This window comes from Daktulosphaira vitifoliae, unplaced genomic scaffold (genome assembly GCF_025091365.1).
Source record: "Daktulosphaira vitifoliae isolate Bord-2020 unplaced genomic scaffold, ASM2509136v1 Scaffold_44, whole genome shotgun sequence".
NCBI lineage: Eukaryota > Metazoa > Arthropoda > Insecta > Hemiptera > Phylloxeridae > Daktulosphaira > Daktulosphaira vitifoliae.
The window spans coordinates 1,692-12,167 of NW_026099613.1; the positions used below are offsets into that span (position 1 = coordinate 1,692).

Sequence of the window (10,476 nt, forward strand, 5' to 3'; positions counted from 1 at the left end):
AAACAATAAGTATGTATAATGTAATTATTCTATATTATTAATGATACATTTTATCATCATCTAATTAAACTCCGGATAAATTATAAATCTATACAAGATAGACATAATCAAATATAAGTTAAGAACTAAGCAAAAAATAAGACATTTTATTACTCTTACCTATTTATTATTTATTAATTAAAATTTAATAAATCAACATAATATTTTACTAATTAACCAAGAAGAGTTGACAATAACAATACTTAATTTACTTAATTACGCTCGATATTTCATTTGAACCATGAGTTTAATTAAAACAAGTAATAAGTAATGGATGTTTTTTCGTAAAAAAATAAATAAGTGTACAAAGGGTTCAAATAATTTTTTTATACAACTCTATTCATTAGACTTAAACAAATCGGTTTTCAGATGTTTCCCCTAATTAAAATACTGAATATTATTATTTTTTATTTGAGTTGTTAACCAGAAGGTATATTTTATCCCCTATACAATATTTCTTTGGGGTTATATGAATATAATTTTCAAGAAGATGTTACAAAAAATAACAATTATTTTAATTAAATAAACCATGGTTGTAAAGACATCGACAAATTCAACTAGCTTTAACTGTATGAAATAATTTTTTGCAAAATATACAAAAATAAAATAAAATACATATTCATAATAATTCATATTTATTTATATTATTCATAGTTTAAATAATTAGAGATAATTCAACTACTATGCTCTATCTCTGTTCAGTTAAAAATTGGGTTTTACTAGTTATAACTAGCAAAATAATCAAATCTAAATTTATTTTTTAATAAATTCACTAAAAGCCTATTTATGTATTTCTAACGTGTAGATGTTTTTGTCTGAATAAATAATCATTTTTATAATCGGATAACTTTAATGCATTATCTCAGAAAGAAAGGTTTAATGTTTTTATATTATATACTTTAGAATGATAATAAAATTTGATAACATTAGCAATACGATTTAATGCCAAATTTATCAAATTTGTAGATTGAAAAAAAATCATGAACATATGAATTAAAGTAAAATCATATCTTGTTGAAATCTAAAATGGAAAGATTATAATATAATCTGTCGTACGACTTATAATACCACGTTTTAATATTTATAATATTATTCAATAATTCAATGAGAGGGAATTAATAATAAGCAAAAAAAAATGTTAAAACTAGTGTAGAATTGATACTGAGGAATTTTACTTTAAGCATTTATTTTTAATTTTAGTTTTATGAACTTATTATCGGCTGAACGATATTAGCAAAATCATTTGTTATTTTTGTCAGATCTTCCAGTTCAATAAACATGCTGTATCTAATATGTGTGTCTGATATTTTTCCGCAGAAAGAGAATGTGATGAATTACCGAATCCCGAACATGGCGTAGTGATAATGACCGGAAGACTCTTTAGTGACAAGGCTACTTATAGCTGTGAAATAGGTTACCAGCTAATAGGTCGTGACCATAGGACGTGCCATGCTTCTGGTACGTGGTCAGGCTCGGATCCGTATTGTAAACAAAGTGGTAAGTAGTAAGTTAAAATAGTTGTTAAAAAGGATAAATGACTTTTTATATCTTACCGTAATCTCCTGAATAGTATTTTGCAAATCCCCTCCTGTAATCGAAAATGCAATAAACAATGCCTTTCCCGATCAATTGACTTACGATGTCGGAGCTGAAGTTGAATATCGGTGCGAAAACGGATTTATGATGAGAGGGTTTGCAAAAGCTAAGTGTTTGGCGATGGATATTTCTGCTTCGTGGTATGGTCCTGAAGTAACATGCGAACGTAAGTACTTTTAAGAACTTTTATAGTATACTCATGGGAAGATTTAAATGTATTTTCTTAACTAGATTATAAGGTTTAAGTACATTATAATAATATTAAATTAGACCAAATTATTTGGTTATATACAGGGTGGCCCAGCACTCACTGACAACTTAAATAACTTTTGATGCAGTTAATATTTTTAGCTGATTTTTTTTTTAAATAATAGTTATACGTTAGGTTTATAGCTATATCTCAATAATTATTTTTTTTTAATTTTAAATAAAGTAGTAAATATTCTGTAGCATTTTAAAATTTGTGAAAATTTGAATTTTCATGTGTTATTTTACGGTATTAAACATTGAAATATGTATTGAGAAAAGGACAGAAGAAAACACTATCATTTCATGATTACTATAATTTGGAGGTGTGTAACTTTTTCCATGAAAATGACCTATACTTTGAATGAAAGTGATAAGTTATAATTGCCTTATCAAATTTCTTATCGTGGTATTAATGCCAAGTTTGTAATGTTTAATACCGTAAAATAATACATGAAAATTCAAATTTTCACAAAATTTAAAATGCTACAGAATATTTACTACTGAATGTTAATAAGATATTTTTTTACATTTTATTTAAAATTAAAAAAAAATAATTACTGAGATATAGCTATAAACCTAACGTATAACTATTATTTAAAAAAAAAATCAGCTAAAAATATTAACTGGATCAAAAGTTATTTAAGTTGTCAGTGAGTGCTGGGCCACTCTGTATAGGAAACTCATTAAGAATAAAACACTTTTATTTCGATAATTATTAAAGATTTATATCGGATAAAAACAATTATGAAATCAAAATTATTTTTTATATTTTGCCTATTTTATTTCCATTTTTTTAAAAATAAAATAGGGGTTCTCATTTACGAAAATTAAAGTAAAGGATTTTTATATCTGATGGGATGAAAAAAAATTATTTATCTACATGATATTGAACCAAACAATTTTTCTTTTTACGAAAAAAAAAAATCAATAGTTTCCTAGAAAATTAGTGTCTTATCTTTTATCTATCATTCAGTATATATATAAGAGTATTATTTCTAAATGCATCTTTCAGTATCATATGCTAAACTTTACTAACAGTTAATTCGATTCTTATATTCATTCATAATCTTTATAAAGGATGAATTTTTTAAACTGTACGTTAATCGTAAAAACTATTTTAAAAGTCTACTTTTCTAACTTTACCATATAATATCTATCTTAAATTTTTAATATTATTNTTTTCTAACTTTACCATATAATATCTATCTTAAATTTTTAATATTATTCATTAAATCTATTGTATATTGTACGATTTGTAATTTTGAATTATGATACCAAAATTAAACAAAAAATTAAAATTAAAAATTGTTCAAAATATTTTATAAGTAATTTTATTAATATATAATTACTTAAAAATAATATTTATCGAAATTGTAAAGCAAGAACTTGTGGATCTCCATCTATAATTTCTAATGGCTGGCATCAAGGAGACTGCACAGACTTTGGCTGTCGCATATACTACAAATGTGCTGATGAATATGAATTAATTGGAAAATCAGAACGCCTGTGTCATTCTGATGGATATTGGGTACCAAAAGAACCTCCATCTTGTGTGCGTAAGTACCTCCACCTTGAAATTGAGGGGGTGTTCTCTGCCAACCTTATGTATTATTCTATACATATTTCTATCGATATTCACGAAAAATGTTCATATTGTTAAAAAGGTGAGACTTAATTTCTTATAATATTAACCATTACAAAATAATATTACTCATTGATATTGCTCAAGTTTTTATGATCGCTTACAACAATATAATTATGCAAAAAATAGTATTACACAGAAATGAATTAAAAATAAATAATTCAACATCTAAAATAATAATAGTGAAAACATTTATCAATTAAAATGTTTAGTTAAAATGATTGGAATTTAAGAATTAAAAATAACAATTATTTTCGATGGGTTACTTTTTGGCGTTTTTCGCATGTGTTGTGGTTACAGCGGTAGACTGCGGTCCACCAGAGAACCCGTTCAACGGGAACGCTATTTTTACGTCTACATCATACAATTCAGTGGTATCGTATGAATGCAAGTTCGGGAATTTATTATCAGGTGAGCCAACCAGGAGATGCGGTGCTGACGGCAAATGGTCTGGTATCACACCAAGTTGTCGAGGTAAATGATGCACATAATCATGAAAAAATATTCAAATTATTAAAATATTGGAACGGACTATAGGAAGTTTCTAAAATAAAACTTGTTATATAGTATTTTTATATTACTAGTATATTTATACATACATAATGCAATAGCGTTAAATTTTGCTAATGATAAAATAATATAAATTTAATGTTAGAGCTTTAATTACAAGTGAATAAAAAATAAAAATAAAAATGTTAAATATTATAATTGTTTTTATAAAGATTTTTATAGTTTATAATTATTTTTGAATTTAATCGATTAACTAAATATTTTTGACGAATTAATTTGATAAAATTAAAAAAAAAGAATCACCAACAAATTATGTAAGGGGCTTAGTATAGGCAACTTTGTCATCACAAGCGTATGTAAGTTGTATGATATGGATTGCACAGTAAAAATAATAGAAAACGGGTACCAGGAATTCAGGAGATTCATAAAGCTTTTCCGTAGCCAGTGGTCGCGCGCGGTGTTATCAGTTATTACCGTTTTAACGGGGACCCTTATAGAACAATGTTGGCGATATCCGATAATACTATGGCGTTGTCGAGCTATTCAGACGTTGAAAATCATTAGCAATAGCGTTACATATAAATATATTATATACACGAATTTGCTTTATCTTAATCCATGAAATGGCACAACAATCAACTGCTTAGAATAAAAAGTTCTTTTTTTTGTATGTTTGGAGATAAAATAATTTTGATAAAACGATGATGTCTTTAAATTAATTTTATCAGACTTAAAACACAGTAAGAAATAACAATACGCTTGTTGNAAAAATTTTTGATAAAACGGTGATGTCTTTAAATTAATTTTATCAGACTTAAAACACAGTAAGAAATAACAATACCCTTGTTGAGTTAATATCTCAACAAAATTATAATATTATAATTTTTTTCATTATACCACGAAATCTCAGCAATTCAATTGATCATTTTAATTTCTTAATTGATTTTCTTTCTTATTATACTTTAACATTTATTTATTAAATAATTTTACAATAAAAGGAAAAGTGATTAATTACTTTTTAAATATATAAAAGGTTAAGAGTAATTCATCAAGAAATTCAAATGAAAATAAAAAAAATGTCAACAAGTGCTATAGTATCAAGGTATTTCATAAAAATACTTGTTCGAAATAGTTTTTGTTTAAAAATGATTGATAACTTTAGCTCGTATATTTTAGAAAAACGCCTTAATAAGAAATTGAAATCTTGATTGTACTTTTAGAATGTTCAATTGTATTCTCGTGACAAATTGAACACTTGAAATTAATTAAACTAATTATTTATTGTAATGAAAAGCTTCAAATTTTTAATTAGAAAAACTTCATCGTAAGCAATTCGTTAAAACTGAAGAATAATATTTTTTAATTAACTTGTCAGCTACTTTTTTTCTTTTTATTTAAAAATTAAATAAAATATCAAACAAACAAATATAAATGTAACGATAGAAATAGATTGTGGATCTCCGGGAGAGTTGCATAACGGTTGGCTAGAGAACACAGAAAGCGGAACTGGTTTAGGGGCGACCATTATTTATCGTTGTCAAGATGGAATGCTTCTTGTAGGAAATGCATCAACGGTATGTCTGGCTGATGGTAATTGGCGCTATCCACCCCCATTATGTCTCGGTAAGTCATTTTATTTGACATTATTTATTAAAAAGAGTAGAAACAATTTAAACAAAAATTAAAGTTTTAACTAAAAGGCTACCAAAGCACTATCTAATAAAATACTAAATTGTCCTGTGTAATTGGTTATTAATAAATAATTATATATTTTTATTATAGCGCCATGTGTGGTCCCAGCCATTCAGCAAGGTATTGTTAATGTAAGTCGTTCAAATGATTCCACGGCTATTCAACAAAAAGCTGGTGCTCCTGTATTAGCAAAACACGGTGATAAACTTATCGTTAAATGTATTGATAAGTATGAACCATCTGGTGGTAATAATACTTTTGCAGCATGCAACAATGGAACGTGGACGTACATACCAAAATGTGAACCAGGTAGGAGTTTGTAACAAGTAACATCTATCATCATAATGATATCATAATAATATTTAAAGCTTTGTTTAATGAAATAACAATTTAAATAATATTTTAGCGCATTGTAAGCATTTACCACAAATTCCAAAAAACGGAATAGTTTTGGCACCAAGAATGGGTCATGGTGCCAGAGCAAAATTCGCATGCAAAGATGGCTTCGTAATGACAGGGGATCGGTACACAGAATGCCGATTCGGAAACTGGTCCGGAAAAACTCCAATATGCGAAGAAGGTTTAAAAATAATATAAAAAGCATATGAAATTTATCAGAGATAAGATTTTTTTGTTTTTTTAGTGTATTGCCCTTTTCCTGGTTATATAGAGCACGGTAAAGTTTTATTAGTAGGAAGTATGGGTGTATATGATTACAGGCCATACGTTAAAAAAATTAAAAATAATAAACAAATTGCTTTTGAATGTGATCGAGAATATACCATCGAAACGGGACCAGTTGGAGCTACATGTATCGATGGAAAATGGAGTCCTGAAGTGTTACCCAAGTAAATATAAAAACAATCAATTTAATTATTAATCTTAATCTCGTTACTTTTGCCTTACATAATTATGTAATCTAAGAAAGAATACATGCTGAAAATTAAATTATAAATTTAAATTTAAAACATACGCATGCATAAAAAAAAAAGAAAAAATTGTGAACATTTTTGTTGAAAGAAATTATTAGTGTGTTTATCGTTATAAAATTTATCTCAAAATTTAACATTTTAAATATTTAGATGTGTACCATCCAACCATCCGAAACTAAGGCTAAGTAGATCTATTCAAAATGAAACCGAATGGAAATCTTATATATTGAATACAGATAAATTAAATTCATCTATGATATTTAAAGTCGTTGAGACTTTACAAAATTTGTGGATAAGAAGTAAACGTGCTCTGTCAGCTCAAAATCAGCAAGTTATGAAAGCAAAACAGACTTCTAATAAAGATCAAACAGCAAAGAGTCCTGGAACCGGGCGGTCCAGGAGTAGAGAACCTGGAGATACATTATTTAAAGAATATGATGGTGAAGAGGTTAATACAACAATAACAGAAGAAAAAAATCCACAAAAAACTGTCAAAGGAAAAGGAAAACACGGAAAACGAAAAGGTTGAGTTCCTTAAAAATATATTAGTAATTTACTATTTATACATAATGTACAAATAATTAACTTATTACAATTTATTAAAAATTATTAAAAATTATTTTTATTTTCTATATAAACAATAATTTTTTTTTTAGTTGGTCCTTGCGAGCCTTTATCCAACAACACATTTGCACATTTTGAAGTTATAAAATCTGGAAAACATGGGAATAGTACTCATTCCCATGGTACTGTGATAAAAGTAACATGTAATGTTGGTTATCACACTAATATTGTTAATAACACAGCTAAATGTTGGAGAACGCGTTGGAAACCAGCAAAACCAGATTGCAAACTCAGTAATATATTTTTATTCAATATTTGAACTTAATAATATAATGTCTTTAAAAAAACATGTAAAACGTAGCTATTAAATTAATCTATTTACCGACTAGTATATTTAAATAGTCTAATTTGTCTCACTTTCTAAGGGCCTTAAAAGTTATAGAATATTGAACGTTTCTTACAAGTTATACTGTACTGAAACAAAATAAATTATATATTATGATCATTTTTCTAAAATAACGCGTAAAATTATGTTAACTTATCCATATATTTTTTAGAACCTTGCTTGGTGCCTTACACAGCAAATGGCTATTATAGAACTAATGAACCAACCTTTTTAAACATAACTGAAAATACAGAAATTTCTGATGGAGAAGTTGTAACTTTATCATGTTTTTCGGGATTTAATTTAAAAGGCTCGCCTAGAATTCAGTGCATAAAAGGAGACTGGGATGTCGATACTTCTATTCCGGAATGCACGCCTTGTAAATATTAAATGAAACAATAATTTTAAAGTAAAACTTTTCATTGTAAAATTTAATTCTAGCTCCATGTGAGTTACCATCAATAAACCACGGCCAATATTTATTGGGATATAGAGCTGGATTAACCATAGCTAATGGTTCATTTGTAACATTTCAATGTGATCCTGAATTTATCAAAACAACTTCTGTCTCTATAGAATGCGTATTAGGGAATTTAGTTCCAAAACTTCCATCTTGCAAAAGAGGTAATTATTAAAAGATAGCTTCTTGTTTTATAATTGAAGGGGTCAGTGGATATATGTTCACTGACATTTTTGAAACTGTACAGGAATGCTACTTTCGAAACTAAATTTTAATGATAAATTCTTCTAAAAACATCTTAATTTATTTATTATTTCGGTAACTGTGATTCAAAATACATTTCGGACAGAAACAATGTTTTTATTACACTATAACACTTCTATTCATGAAATACTTTCAGAAAAAATGTCGGTTATCACTATAATTCACTGAGCCAATTCTCAAATAAGAATCAAGAATTTTGTTTTATTGATAAGTTCTAAAAATAATAATCTATTTACAATAGTCGTAATTATGTTATAAGCATACATACTCATATTTTTCAAGTGTTCATAAATCTATTTTATTTGTTATAAGATGGTGGGCTTTTTATTACTGGTGCCGATATACTAAAGAAAAGCGAGCTGGGAACTATTGATCTTTTATCTGGACTTCGAGGATCATGTGGTCCTCCAGAATCTGTTCAGGGATCGTTAATATTTAGGAATGGAGAATTATTAAAAGACGCCGAAAAAAGGTAAATATTAGCTGAATTTATTCATGAAAAATATTTTTTAGTATTAATGTAATACTAATTTAAGTATTCTTCTTTAGTTTTCCTGATGGAACTGAGGTCACTTTTAATTGTATTGGAAACATTATAGGGGAGAAGGTAACTTGGCGTATAAGATGTGAAGATGGGAATTGGATTGGTAGATCGTTAAATTGCAGTAAGTTTACACAAAAATTATTTTACATATTATTACGATGCCAAAAAAAAATAAAGTTCATTTGATTTTTCATTGCAGTTACAGCAAAACCGATTGAAGAAACAAACACGACCGGCGATAACACTACATGTATGTTCAGAAATAGTGAGCCCAACGTCATAACTTTTATCGGTGACTCGATGATAACTAATGAGCTAACAGAATTTAACGCAGGAACAATTTTGGTGAGAGTCATAAATTAACATATTCTCTGTTCTACGAATTTTGTGTACAAAGTTTATAATTATTCAACTAGCTTTCTGTTATTTTTGAAAATCACACTATTTTTAGGTGTCAAGATGTTCGGATATTGGTAAGTATGCAATGGAAGGGTCTAATAAACGCGTATGCATCAATGGAGAGTGGTCAGGACAGCGACCGGTTTGTTTCGGGTTAAATCAAGAAAACGATTATGCTCGTAAGAATTTATAATAGAAATACAAATTACAGAAAACGTGAATATTAATTGATATTGTAGTATACATTTAAATTTTTTGGTTTCAAATTGTTTAAAAAACATTAACTTGTTCATTGACGAAAATTTAACTACAATACGGTAAACGAGAATTTAAACAATTGGACGAAATTCATAGACTAAATTCAAATAGGAAATTATGTTCAAAACATCAATATTTATATTTCTCAATTCTATAAATGCAAATTTGACACTATTTTAAATTTTTTTATATTTATGAGGTTTGGATTAAGTTATAATCAAATTTAAAAGTAATTCATAAAATTATAGATTTTTGAATTTTAGGTTTTTGATATCTCTAAAGATAAATTTTGTATTATTTTTTAAGATTTTTAAATGTTAAAAAATAATGCAAAAAAATAAAACATAATGAGTTAAACATTTGACGAAATATAGTAAAATAATGTTTTTTTTATGAAGATTATACAAAAAAGTATAATGGTCTTTTTACTTTATTATATTATTACAATTTTTAATATTAGAGCATATATATCTAGCTATTCACCACAGCTGAATATCATTGTACACTTTTTTGTACGTGTTTATTTAACAAATAAATAAGATTTTAGGACTCTACCTAATAATACTAATTTTGAAATCATTTTATCTTATTTAATTTTTTTTTTTTTGAACTTTAAAAAAGAAAAATTTAATTTAACTTGTTTTGTAAGTAATTAACAAACGCGAAGAAATTATAAATTTTAAAAGCTCATTTTTACGCTTTTTAATTATTTACTTTACGTTAATGTTTTGAATACTGAAACTGTATAACAATAGAAAGAAAAATAGTGTATGTAATAAAGGCCCTCTTATTGTCGTTATACATTATCAACACCAATGCATGATTATTCTATACGTATAAAAAAGATCTAATTAAGTTCGGAATGTTTTTCATAAGTTGTCAAATATTTTACTATTAAAATTCAACCGTGTAATAATCATATTTTAATGTTGATATTTTTTG

At 26.7% G+C, this 10,476-nt stretch overlaps 1 protein-coding gene across 6 annotated transcripts in view; it reads left to right on the forward strand.

Moving 5' to 3' along the window:
• Positions 1-1,356: 1,356 nt before the first annotated feature.
• Positions 1,357-10,476, forward strand: part of LOC126908929 (sushi, von Willebrand factor type A, EGF and pentraxin domain-containing protein 1-like) — a 13,724-nt gene continuing 4,604 nt past the window's right edge. For 3 of the 6 annotated variants that reach the window (XM_050691264.1, XM_050691265.1, XM_050691269.1), the window contains exons 1-16: positions 1,357-1,536; positions 1,610-1,801; positions 3,264-3,440; positions 3,818-4,000; positions 5,480-5,659; positions 5,819-6,037; positions 6,135-6,308; positions 6,372-6,576; positions 6,811-7,184; positions 7,317-7,517; positions 7,782-7,988; positions 8,051-8,233; positions 8,646-8,805; positions 8,883-8,998; positions 9,077-9,222; positions 9,329-9,455. In XM_050691264.1, coding sequence (XP_050547221.1) covers positions 1,404-1,536; positions 1,610-1,801; positions 3,264-3,440; positions 3,818-4,000; positions 5,480-5,659; positions 5,819-6,037; positions 6,135-6,308; positions 6,372-6,576; positions 6,811-7,184; positions 7,317-7,517; positions 7,782-7,988; positions 8,051-8,233; positions 8,646-8,805; positions 8,883-8,998; positions 9,077-9,222; positions 9,329-9,455 — 2,977 coding nt within the window. In that variant the 5' untranslated portion in view covers positions 1,357-1,403. The remainder of the gene's footprint in view (positions 1,537-1,609; positions 1,802-3,263; positions 3,441-3,817; positions 4,001-5,479; positions 5,660-5,818; positions 6,038-6,134; positions 6,309-6,371; positions 6,577-6,810; positions 7,185-7,316; positions 7,518-7,781; positions 7,989-8,050; positions 8,234-8,645; positions 8,806-8,882; positions 8,999-9,076; positions 9,223-9,328; positions 9,456-10,476) is intronic. The other 3 variants (XM_050691267.1, XM_050691266.1, XM_050691270.1) reach the window with 3 other exon arrangements.